The 20,009-nt window shown below is 42.9% G+C and overlaps 1 protein-coding gene across 1 annotated transcript in view; it reads right to left on the bottom strand.

Annotated features, from left to right (window-relative positions):
* The window catches only part of PITPNM3 (PITPNM family member 3), a 151,192-nt gene that overhangs the window by 63,050 nt on the left and 68,133 nt on the right, over positions 1–20,009 (bottom strand). The window contains exon 3 of the mRNA XM_081346743.1: positions 11,461–11,568. Coding sequence (XP_081202869.1) covers positions 11,461–11,568 — 108 coding nt within the window. The remainder of the gene's footprint in view (positions 1–11,460; positions 11,569–20,009) is intronic.

Below are 20,009 nucleotides of genomic sequence, written 5' to 3'. Positions count from 1 at the left end.
CCGATGATACCCAACTTTTTATTTCGATCCCAAACCACCCCAGTGATGCCCTCGCTGTGATGTCCCGTTGCCTGGAGGCGGTTCAGGTCTGGATGGGGAGGAACAGACTTCAGCTCAACCCTGACAAGACTGAGTGGCTGTACATTCCGGCATCCCGGGACATTCAAAATGTTCCATCTCTTTCTATGGGGCGTGAGTTTTTACCCCCGTGGATAGGGCTCGCAACTTGGGAGTCCTCCTAGATTCACGGCTTACTCTAGAAGATGCCCTGTGTACGGTCACTCATGCGCTCGTGACCTCTCGTCTGGACTACTGCAATGCTCTTTACATGGGGCTTCCCTTGAAGACCACTCGGAGGCTCCAACTGGTACAGAATGTGGCCGCGAGAGTTGTCTTGGGAGTTTCCCGGTACTCCCATGTTACACCTTTGCTCCGCGAGCTGCATTGGTTACCAGTTGTCTTCCGGGTGAGGTTCAAGGTCTTGGTGATGGTTTTTAAGTCCTTACATGGCATGGGTCCAGAATACCTCGGGGACCACCTGCTGCCGGCGTCGACTCCCCTCCGCCCTGTGCGTTCCCACAGAGAGGGCCTCCTCAGGGTGCCTCCAGTCAGAGAATGCCGGCTGGTGGCCCCCAGGGGGAGGGCTTTCTCTGTGGGCGCCCCGGCTTTATGGAATCAACTGCCGGTTGAGCTCCGGATGGCACCGGATCTTTGCTCCTTCCGGTGCGGGTTAAAGACCCATTTATTCGAACAAGCTGGCCTGGCCTGATGGGGGAATGTTAGGGTTTTAATGTTTTTTATATTTTGACTGTTTTAATCGGGCAATAATTTAATCCTTTTTTAACTTTTGTATTTCTATTTATATGCCCTGTTCACCGCCCTGAGTCCTTCGGGAGAAGGGCGGTATAAAAATGCAATAAAACTTAAACTTAAACTTAAACATATGTTATTACTTTTAACAAAGTATTTTTGCCCCTAAAATATGCTACAATCTTCAAAGGTTTAAGTACCTTTATTAATCTTTCCCCTCTGCTCTTCCTATTATCTTTCTTTCCAGAATTTGTAGCTAGCAAGCAGAGTTTCTCTACTAAAGTAACTCCATTTTCAAATAATACTTTAAGACAGGGGTGTCAAACTTGCAACATCACATGACGTGTCGCGACGTATCGTGACTTTTTTGTCATTGCCGTCAATGGGGTGGGTGCGGTTTTGCTATGATGCACCTGGCCTGTGGGCCGGCAGTTTGACACCCCAGCTTTAAGCCTTCATTCCTGGCAACTGACTGGGCAAGTCTCTGCAGTTTTTTGTCAAGATTCTCACAAGTGGTTTGCCCTTGCCTTTTTCCTATGGATGAGAAAGTGACTGGCTCAAGATCACCCAGCTGGTTGAATGCCCAAGGCAGAACTATAATTCACAATCTCCTAGTTTTTACTCTGGTGCCTTAACACTGCACCAAACTGACTCTTATGGACACAGAAAACTGGAAAGGAAAATTTATGGGTCACAAGCAGATCAATAAAACTGCAGCTGACTGTATTTTAACATATTGCCATTACCTGCAAGGAAGAACCAATTCTGTCAATTCCAGTTGAACTTTGATAAATCAAATATAACACAAGATTTATGAGACACAGAATGTTAAAAATCAATTTAAAATATTTTTTAATGTCCCATGGAACATACACTGAAATTACACAATTCCTTGGAGAAATCAGATGTAAAATCCCCTTTTAGAACCGACTATTCATTTCCCATAGAATGGTTCAGCTCACTGCCAGATTAAATGCATTTTCCTACTCACTGTCAAGAGAAGAGATGCTCAGAATGCAGACAGCATCTTTCTCAACTCCCACTGAATCACTGGCTGTTGATTGACATAAATTAGCAGGGAACACAAGGCATATCACAAGGCATATCACTTCATATCACTGTCAAGAGCAGCTGTAAAACATGTTATACTCCCTCAAACCCCACCCACTAATTATCTATTTTGCTGTGTTTGGAACACTGTTTGGGTATGTGGCCGCTGCATCACTCAGCTTATCAGTGGTGTAGAAAAATATATATAAAACATCTATTTGTGCACAGAATATCAACTTTTAAAAAACCAATTAAATAAATCACCAAGACAAAAACTAATAAATTAGAAATCAAATGATAAACAAAAAAGTAAAAAAATACAGACTCATAAATAAACATTTTATCCAGAACCTTTCTACAGGCAAGGATAATTTGTAGGAATGAAGATTAATTTAGCTCGAAAACAGTGTATTTAAATAAATCTAATTGTGGGTGTTTTCATAGCAATTGAATTATGTGAATCTTTTAACCAATGCAATTTCCCAAATTTTTAAGCACCATTGAACCACAGAAGGATGCAGTTTAGTTTCCTAGTGCTTTGCAATAGTAAACGTAGCTGTTTAGAAGAACTGATTTAATTTGTCATATTGCTTCAGTTTAGGAAAAACTAAAGGCAAGATTCCTAAACAAAGATTGTTCAGTGTTTTCCCCAATTTCTGTAAAAATATTCAAAAGTTTTGCATTTTTCTTACTTTCTTTTTCTTTGTAGTTTTGTTTAATTAAAGAAATTATATTTTATATTATAAAATTACCAATTATGGTAATATATACCAGTCTATTTATAAACCTAGTAATAACATTTACCTAATATAACTTCAGCAGGTAAGTTCATTCCTCCAACAATTTAATCTCTGTGTGCGTGTGTGTGTGTGTGTGTGTGTGTGTGTGTGTGTGTGTGTGTAAACAATTGCACAAGCCAACTGAGTCTTTCCTCATCCTACCCATAGCTACTTCAAATAGATTTAATAGAAATGGTCACCGTTGAGAATGAATAAAAATCCATTAAGGAAGGACACAGTTCTGCCTTCCATTTCAAGAACAGAAAGAAATGCTGGAAAAAGTACGGTGAACAAGTAAGAGGCTGGGTTAGCCAGATGCTTTGAAGGAACACTAAAGAAGCATCTTAGAAGACAAAATACTATTTGGTATCATTCCTCAACATTTTCTTAAAACCTTCCCCAACCAATTTGTACACATTTCTACAGATTTACAGAGATTGAAAAATTTGAAAGTTGAAAAGTGGAACAATTTTAAAAAGTAAATAGTTTTAATATATGTCAATTCAAACAAAAATTTGTATTCCTACTATCCTGGATCCCCTTCATGGATTACTGCCCCCCTTCATGGATTACTACCTTGTCGTGGCGAAGGGGCTTGCATAATTCAATGAAGCTATGAGCTATGCCGTGCAGAGCCACTCAAGACGGAAAGGTCATAGCAGAGTTCTGACAAAACGTGATCCACTGGAGAAGGAAATGGCAACCCACTCCAGTATCTTTGCCATGAAAACCCTATGGACAGTACCAAAAGGCAAAATGATATGACGCTGGAAGATGAGCCCCTCAGGTCGGAAGGCGTCCAATATGCTACTGGGGAAGAGCAGAGGGCTAGTACTAGTAGCGCCAAAAAGAATGAAGTGACTGGGCCAAAGCTGAAAGGACACTCAGCTGTGGATGTGTCTGGTGGTGAAAGGAAAGTCCAATGCTGTAAAGATTTTTTACTCCATAGGAACCTGGAATGTAAGATCCATGAATCAAAGAAAGCTGGACGTGGTCAAACAAGAGATGACAAGACTAAACATCGACATCTTAGGTATCAGCGAACTAAAATGGACAGGAATGGGTGAATTTAATTCAGATGACCATCAGGTATACTACTGCGGGCAAGAATCTCTCAGAAGAAATGGAGTAGCCTTCATAGTCAATAAAAGAGTAGGAAAAGCAATACTGGGATACAATCCTCAAAATGACAGAATGATCTCAGTTCGAATCCAAGGCAAACCATTCAATATCACAGTAGTCTAAGTCTACAGTATGCCCCAAACACCAATGCTGAAGAGGATGAAATTGACTGGTTCTATGAAGCCATACAGCACCTTATAGAACTAACACCAAAAAATGTCCTTATCCTCATGGGGGATTGGAATGCTAAAGTAGGAAGCCAAAAGATAACCGGAATAACAGGCAAGTTTGGCCTTGTAGTACAAAATGAAGCAGGGCACAGGTTGATAGAATTTTGTCAAGAGAATACGATGGTGATAGCAAACACTTTTCCAACAACCCAAGAGATGGCTCTACACATGGACATCACCAGACGGTCAACACAGAAATCAGATTGACTATGTGCTCTGCAGCCAAAGATGGAGAAGCTCTATACAGTCAGTAAAAACAAGACCAGGAGCTGACTGTGGCTCAGACCATGAGCTTCTCATTGCAAAGTTTAGGCTTAAACTAAAGAAAGTAGGGAAAAGCACTAGGCCACTCAGGTATGAATTAAATCATATCCCTGTTGAATATACAGTAGAGGTGACAAATAGATTTAAGGAATTAGATCTGATAGACAGAGTGCCTGAAGAACTATGGTCAGAGGTTCGCAACATTGTACAACAGGTAGCAACCAAAACCATCCCAAAGAAAAAGAAATGCAAGAAAGCAAAATGGCTGTCTGAGGAAGCTTTGCAAATAGCTGAGGAAAGGAGGGAAGCGAAAGGCAAGGGACAAAAAGAAAGATACGCCCAATTGAATGCAGAATTCCAGAGAATAGCTAGAAGAGATAAGAATGCCTTCTTAAATGAACAGTGCAAAGAAATAGAAGAAAACAATAGAATAGGGAGGACCAGAGATCTTTTCAAGAAAATTGGAGAGATGAAGGGAATGTTACATGCAAAAATGGGCATGATAAAGGACCAAAATGGCAGGGACCTAACAGAGGCAGAAGAGATTAAGAAGAGGTGGCAAAATTACACAGAAGAACTATACAAGAATGAGCTTAACATCCCTGATAATCACAATGAGGTGGTCACTGACCTCGAGCCAGACATCCTAGAATGTGAAGTGAAGTGGGCCTTAGAAAAGTTGAGCAACAACAAAGCTAGTGGAGGTGACAGTATTCCAGCTGAGCTATTCAAAATCTTAAAAGACGATGCAGTAAAAGTGCTACACTCAATTTGTCAGCAAATTTGGAAAACTCAACAATGGCCACAGGATTAGAAAAGATCAGTTTACATTCCAATTCCAAAGAAAGACAGTGCCAAAGAATGTTCAAACTATCGCACCATTGCACTCATTTCTCATGCTAGTAAAGTAATGCTTAAAATCCTCAAGCTAGACTCCAGCAGTATGTGGATCGAGAACTACCAGAAGTACAGGCAGGATTTCGAAGAGGCAGAGGAACTAGAAATCAAATTGCCAACATAGGCTGGATCATGGAGAAAGCTAGAGAGTTCCAGAAAAACATCTACTTCTGCTTCATTGATTATTCTAAAGCCTTTGATTGTGTGGATCATAACAAACTGTGGCAAGTTGTTAAAGAGATGGGAGTACCAGACCATCTTATTTGTCTCTTGAGAAACCTATATGTGGGCCAAGAAGCAACAGTGAGAACTGGACACGGAACCACTGATTGGTTCAAAATTGGGAAAGGAGTTCGGCAAGGCTGTATACTGTTGCCCTGCCTATTTAACTTATATGTAGAGCACATCATGAGAAAGGCAGGGCTAGAGGAATCAAAAGTTGGAATTAAGATTGCCGGAAGAAATATCAACAACCTAAGATATTATTATTATTATTATTATTATTATTATTATTATTATTATTATTATTATTATTATTATTATTATTATTATTATTAATTATTATTATTATTATTATTATTATTATTAATTTTATTTGTATACCGCCCTTCTCCCGAAGGACTCAGGGCGGTGAACAGGGCAATACATGTTAAAAAACAAGAATACAAATATTAAAAGAAATTAAACAAGATGCCCAACAACAGCAATAAGTTAAAATACATTAAAAAAAACAGTAAAACCCAAGCCCATCACCCATCAGGCCAGGCCGGCTTGTTCGAACAGATAAATCTTTAGATCGCGCCGGAAGGAGCGAGGGTCAGGCGCCATCTGGAGCTCAACCGGAAGACGGTTCCACAGATCCGGCGCGCCCACAGAGAATGCCCTCCCCCTGGGGGCCACCAGTCAACATTCTTTGACTGGTGGCACCCTGAGGAGGCCCTCTCTGTGGGAACGCACTGGGCGGAGGGAAGTTGATACCGGCCGCAGGTGCTCCCTAAGGTATTCCGGACCCTTGCCATGTAGAGCTTTGTAGGTCATTACCAGCACCTTGAATCTCACCCGGAAGACAACTGGGAGCCAATGCAGCTCGCAGAGCAGAGGTGTAACATGGGAGTATCGGGAAACTCCCAACACAACTCTCGCAGCTGCATTCTGTACCAGTTGGAGCCTCCAAGTGGTCTTCAAGGGCAGCCCCATGTAGAGAGCATTGCAGTAGTCTAAACGAGAGGTCACGAGTGCATGAGTGACCGTACGTAAGGCATCCCGGTCTAGATAGGGCCGCAACTGGAAATGGAATTAAAATAAATAAATAAAACTGGCGCACCAGGCGAACCTGGGCGAAGGCCCCCCTAGTCACAGTTACTATATGGTCTTCTAAAGAAAGCTGTGAATCTAGGAGGACTCCCAAGTTTCGAGCCCTATCTACGGGGGGTAATAACTCACCCCCCCCATAGAAAGAGATGGAATATTCTGAATATCCCGAGATGCCGGTATGCACAGCCACTCAGTCTTGTCAGGGTTGAGTCGAAGCCTGTTCTTCCCCATCCAGACCCGCCTCCAGGCAACGGGACATCACGTCGAGGGCATCACTGGGGTGGTTTGGGGTCGAAATAAAAAGCCACGAATGATCTCACCCAGCAGTTTCATATAGATGTTGAACAGGAGAGGCGAGAGGACCGACCCCTGAGGAACTCCACAAGTGAAAGGCCTCGAGGTCGACCTCTGCCCCCCTGCCAACACCGACTGTGAATGTCCCAGGAGATAGGAGGAGAACCACTGAAGAACCGTGCCTCCCACTCCCAATCCCCTGAGGCGCCGCAGCAGGATACCATGGTCGATGGTATCGAAAGCCGCTGAGAGGTGTGATAGGACTAGGACGGAGGAATATCCCCTGTCCCGAGCCCTCCAGAGATCATTCACCAGAGCGACCAATGCCGTCTCCGTGCTGTACCCAGGCCTGAAGCCCAATTGGTACGGGTCTAGATAATCCGCTTCATCCAGAACCAGAGGGAGCTGATGCGCCACCACGCTCTCAACAACCTTCGCAAGAAAGCGAAGGTTGGAGACCGGACGAAAGTTATTTAACACAGCTGGGTCCAAGGCAGGCTTCTTGAGGAGAGGTCTCACCACTGCCTCCTTCAAGACGGCGGGGAAACTACCCTCACTCAAAGATGCAGATATAACCGCCTGGAACCAGCCTCGTGTCCCCTCCTGGGCCGCATAAACCAGCCAGGAAGGGCACGGGTCCAATAAACACGTGGTGGAGCTCACCCTCCCCATAATCCTGTCCACTTCCTCCGGAGTCACAGGATCGAACTCCTCCCAGATAACATTGACAAGACCACCCGTGTCCTGATCGTCAGACTCTGCCCAGTCGGAGTCCAAACCGGTCCGAATCCGAGCGATTTTGTCCGACAGATGTTGACTAAACTCCTCGGCACGTCCCTGCAAGGGTTCCTCCCTCACCTCCTGATTAAGGAGGGAGCGGGTCACCCTAAACAGGGCGGCCGGGTGATTATCTGCGGACGCGATAAGTGTAGCGAAGTGATTAGACCTCGCCGCCCTTATCGCCGCGAGATAAGACCTAATATAGGTTCTTAGTCGCAATCGGTCGGAGTCAGATCGGCTGGAGCTCCAACAGCTCTCTAGGCCCCGTCTCCGACACTTCATCTCCCGGAGCTCCGCGGAGAACCATGGAGCCCGCTGGGATCTGCACCGGGTCAGGGGCCGCAAGGGTACAACTCGGTCAAGTGCCTCCGTGGCGGCCCTTTCCCAGGCTTCCACCAAGGCATCTGCCGAGCTGTGAGCAAAGGAGGCAGGTGGGGACCCCAGTGCTGCCTGGAACCTATCAGGGTCCATTAAGCCCCTGGGGCGGAACCATCTAGTTGGTTCAACACACCCACGGCGAGGAGTGGCAAAGCAGAAGACCAGCCGCAGGAGATGATGATTGGTCCATGACAGGGGCATAACAATTGGGAAGCCCCCACCAAGATCATCTAACCACTGTCCGGATAGAAAAACCAAATCAAGGGTGTGGCCTCCCACATGAGTTGGTCCATGAATTACTTGCGTCAGGTCCATGGCCGTCATGGAAGCCATCAACTCCTGAGCTAACTCAGAAGATCCTCCCAGGGATGGTAGATTGAAGTCACCCAAAACCATAAGTTTGGGGAACTCAATCACCAGCCCCGAGAGGATATCGAGAAGCTTAGGCAGGGCTGCTGCTGCACGACTAGGCGAAAGGTACACCAGCAGCAAGCCCAACTGCGCCCTAGGACCACATCTCAGGAGGAGAGACTCACACCCAACTATCTGAAGAACGGTGGCCTCCTGCGGACACAAGGTCTCCCTCATAATTACCGCCACTCCCCTGCCCCTACCTTGAGCCCGAAGATGAAGATGATACCACTCTAATGGCAGAAAGTGAAGAAGAACTAAAGAGCCTCTTGTTGCGGGTGAAGAAGGAGAGTGCAAAACTTGGGTTGAAACTTAACATTAAGAAAACCAAGATCATGGCATCCGGCCCTCTCAATTCCTGGCAAATAGATGGGGAAGAAATGGAGATAGTGACAGATTTTATTTTCCTGGGCTCCAAGATTACTGCAGATGGGGACTGTAGCCAAGAAATTAAAAGACGCTTGTTCCTCGGGAGGAAAGCCATGGCAAATCTAGACCGCACACTAAAAAGCAGAGACATCACCCTGTCAACAAAAGTGCGTATAGTCAAGGCTATGGTCTTCCCAGTTGCAATGTATGGCAGTGAAAGTTGGACCATAAAAAAGACTGAGCGCCAAAGAATTGAGGCCTTTGAACTATGGTGCTGGAGAAGACTCCTGCGAGCCCCTTGGACTGCAAGGCGATCAAACCGGTCAGTCCTAGAGATCAACCCTGACTGCTCTTTAGAAGGCCAGATCCTGAAGCTAAAACTCAAATACTTTGGCCACCTAATGAGAAGGAAGGACTCACTGGAGAAGAGCCTAATGCTGGGAAAGGTTGAGGGCAAGAGAAGAAGGGGACGACAGAGAATGAGGTGGCTGGATGGAGTCACTGAAGCATTAGGCGTGAGCTTAAATGGACTCCAGAAGATGGTAGAGGACAGGAAGGCCTGGAGGAACATTGTACATAGGGTCGCGATGGGTCGGACACCACTTCGCAGCTAACAACAACAACAACATCCTGGATATTTTTTGTCAAATTCTTTTTCTAAACTCATATTTTTAAATAACTAAAATGATGAAACCCCCCTCCTCCTCTGAGTTGTCCGACCCAACTGCCGAACCCACAGGCTGACCCTGAATCACAACAATGAGTACAACTTTTGTTTCCAGCTAAGCTTTGCAAATATGATTTAGTTTCTAACTGCTCTGCATAACAAAGCCAACAGTTTCACCAGATAAACCCGGTTGTATTTGATACATACTGCTTTATATTGCTACAATATTTATATCGTCACACTATTTGATTTTTCTTTGTCCACAAATGTTGAGTGTACTTAAATGCTATTTGATGCATATTTTTTCCTCTGGTACTAGATTAAAACTTGGATTTATTAGCTTTGAATTATCTCTGCTGAATACTATATCATAGCAATCAACACTGGTTGAGTGTTATTATCATCCCAGTGGTTTTAGAGAAAAGAATCCAACTAAAATGTGTTCTATTTATATTTGTATCCTTCTTGTGAACATAAATATATTGAGATTCAAGGTGCTGGTAATGACCTATAAAGCTCTAAATGGCTTGGGTCCGGATTATCTAAGGGTACACCTGCTGCCGGCATCAACTTCCCATCGTCCTGTGTGCTCCCACAGGGAGGGCCTTCTCAGGGTGCCGGCGGTTAAGGAGTGCCGGCGGGTGATCCCCAGGGGGAGGGCATTCTCTGTGGGCGCGCCTGCCCTTTGGAATGATTTACCGGTGGAACTTCGGACCGCCCCTGATCTGCGTTCATTTCGCCGGGACCTGAAAACCTGGTTTTTTGATCTATCAGGCCTGGACTGAAGGGTTTTTAGCTTTTAATATTGTTTTAATTGTTGGGATTAATTAATTTAATCTATTTTAATTTTATACTATTTTTATATTGTATTTTGTGTTGCCCTATAAACCACCCTGAGTCCTTCGGGAATAGGGTGGTATAAAAATTTAATTAATTAAATAAATAAATAAATATTGGTAATACTAACTCCTGGATATAAGAAACCTAGCTAATATAAGTAAGGGACCTACTAGGGTCAGATCAAGAGGGCATTGATTGACACTTGGAATGCGAAAGTGGGTCATCCTTTTTTAACAATCACAGAGGTCCAAAAATGAAAACACTGTTTGGAGGAGCCAATCCTAAAATGGACAAAGGGAGGGAGCTCTAATCTGAACTAGCCAAAATGAGGATGGACCAGAACCAATCAGCACCAATAAGTTTGAAGATAATGAGGATTCTTAAGGACTCTATTATTTATTTATTCATTACTTCAGTTTGTTTAATTTTTTTGTGTGGCAAGCAACAAAGTAAAACAATACTGTAGAAACATTATTATTGTTTTGCAGTACTTTATGCCTACCTCCTAATTTATATCTTGCCCTCTCAAACAGCTGCCCGGTGCTTCCTTGCTTCTTCCTCTATCACTGCTTCAATCTTTCCCAGCCAGTCTGAAGGTGTCAAATACAGAGCAAAATCGCATCTGGATCTTATTATCTGCATTTAGGTGTACTCTTACACTTGTGATTTTCCTTGCTGTTGCCTATGTCTTATAAGCTGTGTACTCATCACATGTACTTGCAGAATTCTTTTAGTAAATCAAAATAACAGAATAAAGAATAACAGAGTTTCTCCATATTTGACAAAGTGAGTTTCTCTATATTTGTCCAATCTGTCTCTAAACCTCATTTAAATCAGAAGTGTAAGTCGATCCCCTTCCTTCTCACAAAGTTTTCTTCAGCCTTAGGGCAAGCAATGCCCATTGGCAATATAATCTAATATATACATGAATATGAAGTCTCAGTGAAAATAAGTGGAAAGGCATGCAAGAGCTAGCCTTTCTTCTCCTAGTGTGCATATGGACTGGTTCCTCAGAATGGAAGCCTGTTAGTAGTTACATGGAAGAGAGGGTAGTCCATGGCTGAATTTTTTTCTCTGTAAGATTGTCCTATCCTTTTCAGAAGGCCATCAAATATATCCTTGCCAAGTGATGTAAGCTATCTGACCATAGGCTGCAGACAGGATTGCTATATTTCAGTCCCAAATTGTGCCGCCCTACATAATAAAAACCAGATAGCACGCATTTATTCAGACACAGGTTAAACCAAGCTTGTACCTTGATTTTCATCCAGTTTTCCAATCGTCTCGATCTGCTCCACCAAGTCATTGGAATTCCACTGGCTCATCTCCAAAAGAATGGCATTCTTCCCTTCAGCCACCTCCTCTGTAAAAGAGGAGAAAAAACAACCATGTAATTTCAGTGATGGCCTAGATTCAAAGCAGAGGCAGGATTACTGCATTGACAATTAACAGAAAGCAAAATCAGCCTAAATATAAAATACCCAGGTTTTTCAGAGAGCTTTGCAAGGACATATTCCTCATATAATATGCCTGCCTATAGAAATCAAGGAGGTCTATAGTTTGATACATCTCTTTTATTTCCAGTACTTATATTCCACCAGTATATCAAATTCTAGGCAGAGCACGATGATAATAGCTAAAGGGTAGATATTCCATGTGAATAGTGAACATTTATATGTGCCATTTTTGAATGACACAGCACTTTCCTTGCTAATCACCTGATACTAAATTACTGCCCTAGTTGTTACCAACAATTGCTTCCCACTCACAATATAACCTCACATATTATTTATCATCCCTCCTTTCTTACCTAGACTTGACTGTCCCCCATTTCTTAGCAGAGCTAAGAACAGTTGCCATCTAGCTTAACTAATGACTTACTCAGGGGACTGGACTGCATAGCAGCCTTCAGCAACTAAGACTCACTAGCACTTGTTGTGTGCTTATTTGCAGATGCAAATTGTCTATCCCTAAAGGGTTTGGATTATTGATGCAATGACTATACAAAAGGTCAGACTCCAAGCACTGAAACAATTTGCTAGTTAAGCAGGTCCAAATGTTTATAAGGAGTTCAATTGCTACAAAATACAGAGAGAATTCAATTGCTACTGCCTGGAATGTACACTTTAAATGGGAAGGTGTTGAATTTAGGCAAATGGATGGCATGGGCTACATGTCCCACTATCTTCAGGACAAATCCAAGCAAGTTGAAAACATATAATCACTACTTATAGACTCCAGTAAAATGGTAAAGATTTTCCCTGTCCAGTCGATTCAGACTCTACAGGCGGTGCTCATCTCCATTTCTTAGCTGAGGGAGCCACAGCATTGTCCAAAGGCATTTCTGTGGTCATATGGCCAGCATGACTATATGCCGAGGGGCACGGAAAGCTGTTACCTTCCCACCGAAGTGGCAAATTCTCACATTTGCATGCCTTCCAACTGCTAGGTGGGCAGGAGCTGGGGCAAACAATGGCTGCTCCCTTCATCGCACGGCACCCAGGTCTTGAACCTGGACTGTCAACTTTCCATGTGACAAGCTCAGTGTCTTTAACCACTGAGCCATCACCCCCTTGTAAAATGGTATGCAATTACAAACAATAACCCCCTCACCTATTTGTTCATTTTAAATACTTTACATCCCATCTTATTTCCAGAAGAATTCAGGTACGTTAACACATTTAAAACTCATTTACATAAGCATTGTTCTAATAGTAAGAGAAATACCGTAACTTATGCAAGCAGTATTAGCAATAATTTTTAGAGACTAAAGTTGAAAAAGAAAAAAATTAAAACAAATCAGAAAAATATTAATCCAAAGGAAATTTCAAATAATCATTTTGCCAACCATTTAACACCGACTGACAGGAGTTGCCCACTATAATTCATAGTGTCTGCATTCACCCATCATACTGAATCTGCTTACTGAATTAAAACATTTTCTGGATTTGCAGAATATATTGCACTGCCAAATAACCAAACAGGCTGGGTGTATCCCAAATTCTAAGACTGGTTCACATACACATTCTCCCAAAGGAGTTAATCGAAGTTACTAGCAATTAAGCACATGTTGTACAAATGCTTACATTTTTAATCTGACTTGGATAAAAGTATCACATGAATGTAGCCTAAGTTGCAAGACAAGAAGTAGAGAACTGGATAATGACAGGAGAAGTTTATGAGAAGAAAGACCTCCTTTGAGTTGTCTAGAGTTGACCATACATAAGGAAAGTTTTACATGTTAATGCCAACCATTTGAGTTCAGCATGGAAAAAAGTGAAGCAAATTTACAGTCAACAAAACAGTTGTGAGATAGTCAGGTTTATGTGCCTAGCCCTAGACAGTATCCTGTAATTATTTGCATTTGTGGGAGTTTTTGAAAGCTTGTAAGGAGAAGGCCATTCTCACATGCTGTAGTATGATCATAGTAATTTAGGGCTTGGACCACTAGAAGACCTCCAAGGTCCCTCCCAACTCTATTATTCTATGTTCTACCCTGGAAGTAACTAAGGCATATAGGGAGGTAAGATCTGGATTTATTAGTTATTAATAGAGGCCCAACAAAAGCTTCAAAAAAGCTTTGCTTTTTTGTCACCCAGGAGAACCAATTTGCATTCCCAAATTGTTAACATAATCTTCCAATAGGACTGCAGCCTCATCCATGACAGGCTGCATAACCATACCTGAGTCAGATTACTCACCCATCAAAAATATTTTTTTTGTTTAGATAAAGCTGAAGTTTATTTCCCCCCATTAAACCTGTCACAGGTGATAAATAGTAGTTGACTGCTTCTACTGCTCCCTGAAATCAGACAGAAGCCTGAACATTTTTGTGGACAAGGATGTGATCTATCTGGAGCAAATCATCTGGTCTGAAACTAATTATGGCTCCTCAAGACCCATTACAAAGCTGGTTTTGTTCCAATTTAGAAAACCTGCATGAGGCCCAAGTACAAGGCTGCCCTCCTTCAAATCCTCAACAGTGTAAAGCATAGTGTATAGAGGTTCTGTAAGAATCCCTTCTTTTCTTCTAGAATAACCAAGGGAAGGAAAATTCTGAAATGAAGGTATTTACATCAAAAGTTCCTAAACAAAGCCTTTCTGTTTATCAAGCACACTGCCATTCATTGTGTATAAAATACACCAAAGAGAAGTCAAATCAAGAGGAGCCATCTGCTGTTGATTCATTCATTCACTGAGGAAGTGTATTTACAAAATTGCTGTATTCCATGCTTCAATAATACAAACAGCCCTGAAGATCAGGTCAAGATAGATCCACTTGGAGTAATCCATTAGGTACCCTTTGGATAGTTTCAAACCTCAGTCTGTATAATCAATAGACAGAAATTAAAGGGACTGTTGCTCAAAATATGTGTAGGATACCAACTTGCCCAATCCCTTTTAAACCAGAATCTCTCTTCTCACAAGGCTTAACTATATGCTTCTAAAAATCCCACTGGTCTCCTGAATATCTCATATCTTCCAACATGTTCACGTATCAGACTTTGGGAGTGATCTTGGTGGTTCCTTGATTGGGCTGTTGTTTACTATTAGCTTGTTTGTCTGAACTGGTGATTCCTTGATTAGGATACTATTTATTTCTTGATTGTTAATTTAGTGTTAATCTTAATCTATGTCAATCTTTGCTCATCTAGGTGTTCATTGCTATTTTGGTCCTTTTGTTTCCTTTTTGGCTTTTTTGATTGTCTCTTTCGAATGGCATACAGATGTTGTTTACTTCTATAAGCCTGTTTTTGGTGAGTTTCAGGCTTCCAGGAATTCTCTAAGGTTTCTCTAGAAATTCAGGTTAGTGAGGGCAGATATGATATTGTTGCCATTACGGAAACATGGTGGGATGAAACCCACAAATGGAACACACAGCTAGAGGGATTTAAATTATTTAAAAGAAACAGACCAAATAAAAGAGGAGGTAGAGTTGCCCTCTATGTAAGGAATAACTACATCTCTACAGAAATAGAGCACAACAATAATGAAAACTGTAAACTTGAATGCCCTTGGGTCAATATAAAAGGGGGGGGGAAATGACATTGCCATAGGTGTATACTATAGGCCACCCAACCAAACAGAGGAAATAGATGAACTTTTTGCTAGTCAGCTAACTAAGGGATGTAGGAAGCACATCACAATACTAATGGGGGACTTTAACTACCCTGACATCAACTGGGAGACAAACTCCGCACCAAGTGGAAGATCAAACAGATTCCTGACAAATCTAGCAGACAACTTTGTTACCCAAAAAGTAGAGAAGGGAACTAGGGGATTAGCCATTTTGGATCTAATTCTCACTAACAGAGATGAAATGATAGAAGGTGTTGAAACCACAGGAACCTTGGGAGGAAGTGATCACGCAATATTGGAATTCAACATTATGGAAGCACAAGCAATAGAACACAGTCAAACTAGAGTCCTGGACTTTAGGAGAGCTAATTTCAATAAACTTAGAGAGGGCTTGAGAAGGATTCCATGGATGAGAATCCTCAAGGGGAAAACAACTCAAGAAGCTTGGGAAATTTTGAAAAGTGAGATAATAAAAGCCCAGTCTAACACAATACCAACAAAGAGGAAAAATAACACCTCTCAAAAGAAACCAGCGTGGCTGCATAAAGAACTCTCTGACAAATTGAAAGATAAAAAGGATAAGTATAGAAAGTGGAAAGAGGGGCACATAACTAAGTCAGAATATCAGCAAATATCCCGAGCCTGCAAAGATGAAGTGAGGAAAGCTAAGGCTCAAAATGAACTAAGGCTTGCGACCAAAGTCAACAATAACAAAAAAAGCTTCTTTCAACATGTAAAAAACAAGAAAAAAGTTAAGGAAATGATTGGTCCATTAGTGGATGAAAGTGGCAAGAAGGTGACAAGCAACAGGGAGAAAGCAGAACTATTTAACTCGTTTTTTGCATCTGTCTTTACACAAAGGGAAAAAACAGACCAACCTATCAAAAATAGTGCCATAAAAAACAGAATAGAAACACAAGTTAAGATAGGCAATAAAATGGTAAGTGAGCATCTGTCCAGTCTAGACGAGTTTAAATCAGCAGGACCAGATGGATTGCACCCCAAGGTTCTCAAGGAACTGGCAGATGTGATCTCAGAACCACTGACCTATATTTTTCAAAGATCCTGGAGCACTGGGGAACTACCAGAGGATTGGAAAAGAGCTGATGTAGTTCCCATCTTCAAAAAAGAAAAAAAATGGATCCAGGAAATTATAGACCTATCAGCCTGAGGTCAATACCTGGGAAGATTCTGGAAAAGATAATCAAACAACGAATCAGCAAGCACCTAGAGGCAAACAAAGTCATTACTAAAAGCCAACAGGGGTTTGTCAAAAACAGATCATGCCAGACAAATCTTATTGCATTCTTCGACCAAGTGACAAAACTAGTGGACCAGAGGAATGCTGTGGATATAATTTACTTGGATTTCAGTAAGCCATTTGATAAAGTAGATCACAACCTTCTACTTGATGAGATAGAAAAATACATGTAGGGAAGTATGTAGTGGGGTGCCCCAGGGCTCTGTTCTGGGCCCAGTGCTCTTCAACATCTTCATCAACGATTTGGATGAAGGGATAAATGGGGAACTCATCAAATTTGCAGACGACACCAAGCTGGCACGAACAGCCAACACTCCAGAAGACAGGCTTAAGATACAGGAGGCTCTGGTCAGACTTGAACACTGGGTGCTATCTAACTAAATGAAATTCAGTGGTGAAAAAAGTAAGGTTCTACATTTAGGCAAGAAAAACCAAATGTACAGGTATAGTATAGGGGGCACCTTGCTCAATAGTAGTAACTGTGAGAGGGATCTCGGAGTCCTAGTGGACAATCACTTAAATATGAGCCAGCAGTGTGCTGCAGCTGCCAAAAAAATCAACACAGTGCTAGGCTGCATTAACAGAGGGATAGAATCAAGATCATGTGAAGTATTAATACCACTTTACAATGCCTTGGTAAGGCCACACTTGGAATACTGCATCCAGTTTTGGTCACCACAATGTAAAAAAGATGTTGAGACTCTAGAAAGAGTACAGAGAAGAGCAACAAAGATGATTAGCGGACTGGAGACTAAAACATATAAGGAACGGCTGCTGGAATTGGGTATGTCTAGTTTAATGAAGAGAAGGACGAGGGGGGACATGATAGCAGTGTTCCAATATCTCAGGGGCTGCCACAAAGAGGAGGGACTCAAGCTATTCTCTAAAGCGCCCAAAGGCAGGACAAGAAGCAATGGATGTAAACTAATCAAGGAGAGAAGCAACCTAGAACTAAGGAGAAACTACCTGACAGTTAGAGCAATTACCGTATATACTTGAGTATAAGCCGACTCGAGTATAAGCCGAGACCCCCAATTTCACCCCCAAAAACTGGAAAAAGTTATTGACTCGAGTATAAGCCGATCCGCCGTTCTGCAAGCCTCCGCCGCCGGCAGAGGCTGGATCCGCGCTCTGCAAGCCTCTGCCGCCAGCAGAGGCTCGATCCGCCATTTTGCAAGCCTGAATACACAGGAATACCCTGTGTGGCCGCGGCTCTCGGGGAAGCCCTGGCTGTCCGCTTGCTCGCTCCACGCTGCCATTCGGGGCCCGCGCGTTCCCCGGGCAAATCGCGGCGCCCAGCAGGTGAGGAAACACGCCCGCTCCAGTCGCCCCCCCTTCCCTCAGGAGACGCAAAGCAAGTGACCGCCCGGAGCTTACCGAGGACTTGCGCGCAGCCGAGGCTTCGGTGCTTCCAGGATCGCGCGCACCTCTCCCAAGCCGCCGCCGTCCGGAGACCTGCCGACGTTTGGGGAGGTTTGGGCACCTCCCCAAACGTCGGCAGGTCTCCGGACCTCCGCGCCCTGCCTGCCTGCTTCTTTCCGCTGCGGAAAGAAGCAGGCAGGCAGGGCGCGGAGGTCCGGAGACCTGCCGACGTTTGGCGAGGTTTGGGCACTCCCCAAACGTCGGCAGGTCTCCGGACCTCCGCGCCCTGCCTGCTTCTTTCCGCTGCGGAAAGAAGCAGGCAGGCAGGGCGCGGAGGTCCGGAGACCTGCCGACGTTTGGCGAGGTTTGGGGAGGTGCGCGCCTCCCCAAACCTCCCCAAACGTCGGCAGGTCTCCGGACCTCCGCGCCCTGCCTGCCTGCTTCTTTCCGCTGCGGAAAGAAGCAGGCAGGCAGGGCGCGGAGGTCCGGAGACCTGCCGACGTTTGGGGAGGTTTGGGGAGGCGCGCACCTCCCCAAACCTCCCCAAACGTCGGCAGGTCTCCGGACGGCGGTGGCTTGGGAGAGGTGCGCGCGATCCCGGAAGCACCAAAGCCTCGGCCGCGCACAAGTCCTCGGTAAGTTTTTTTGTTGACTGGAGTATAAGCCGAAGTGGAATTTTTCAGCCCAAAAAGTGGGCTGAAAAATTCGGCTTATACTCAAGTATATACGGTAATCAGTGGAACAACCTGCCTCCAGAAGCTGTGAATGCTCCAACACTGGAAGTTTTTAAGAAGAGACTGGACAGCCATTTGTCCAAAATGGTATAGGGTTTTCTGCCTGAGCAGGGGGTTGGACTAGATGACCTCCAAGGTCCCTTCCAACATCATCATCATCATCATCATCATCATCATCATCATTATTATTATTATAGACTTGGCTTGGTCTACAATGCTTACAGTTTCCTAATTGAAATTATGGTTAGGCCTGTCCAGAGAAGGAGAAATTTAACTCCTTCAGAGCCATAGTTCTGGGGGTGGGGGGAAGACTATAAAAACTATAAAATATTTTTGGCAGAAGAAATTATTCAGGGGATGCCTGAGGATTTTACTTCTAACAAAATAGAGACTAGCTTTCTCAAGTCAATTACATTCTATTTCTCCCCAAACAAAAAGTTTACACACTACATACCGTACATATCTATCACACTATCCCCTTTGGGGGAAAGCAACAATACGCACATAAAAAAGGATTAAAACATACTGAGACAAAGAAATTAGGCATGACAGGAAAAAAAGAAAAGAAACATGAGAAAATTAGTTTACATCAATACTATTCTACTGTACACTGCATCACACATTTCTGTCTTTGCAAACCATTCTATTTCTCATCAGGCCCATGTATCTTGTCATATATTGTTCTTCACATTTTTTTCAGTATCACATCAATTTCATCAATTATTTTTTCTATCCTCCCTCTCCTCTAAATCCATTCATTTTTCTTTCATATATTTGTTTTGTAATTTGATCCTCATACATTCTCTCTTTATCACAACTTACTTCTTTCACTGGTCATTCTCTTTCATATTCAACCCACTTTCATTCTTGGCTCAGTGTTTCTTTTGTTTAATAAATAAAAAAACTTGCTTTTTATTACATAATCTCCTTAAGTACTACATTCAACTTACTTATTTTATATGTGCATTTTCTGCATACAAACAGCAGTGAAATGTTCTACAGGGTTTTTTTAAAGCTGCCAAACTGGAATTCTGCCTAGTAATGTAGACACTTAGATAAACTGGATTTTTTTAAAAAAAAAATCATGCATTTTTACTCAAAAATTGACATTTGCACTTTAAGAGAAGCTCCTGCTTGTTCCTGCAGCAGCTTCCTTTAACTTTATAACTTTCCAGAAGTGCATTTATCAGGAGAAAAAATGAAGGCTTCTTATTGTGTTTTCTCTATTGAAGATTTTAATCTAAAGCTGTGACTGTTTGTGCATTTTGTTTCTGCTGTGAGTTACAGATTTAATGCTCTAGATACTCACTGATTTCATGCTCTGATAGATAGTACAGATATAAAACGCCCCCACAGCATGAACAAACG

This window comes from Vipera berus (assembly GCF_964194415.1).
Source record: "Vipera berus genome assembly, chromosome: 1".
NCBI classification, from domain to species: domain Eukaryota; kingdom Metazoa; phylum Chordata; class Lepidosauria; order Squamata; family Viperidae; genus Vipera; species Vipera berus.
The sequence above is the reverse complement of the archived record's forward strand: the minus strand, read 5'-3'. Positions and strand labels throughout refer to the sequence as shown.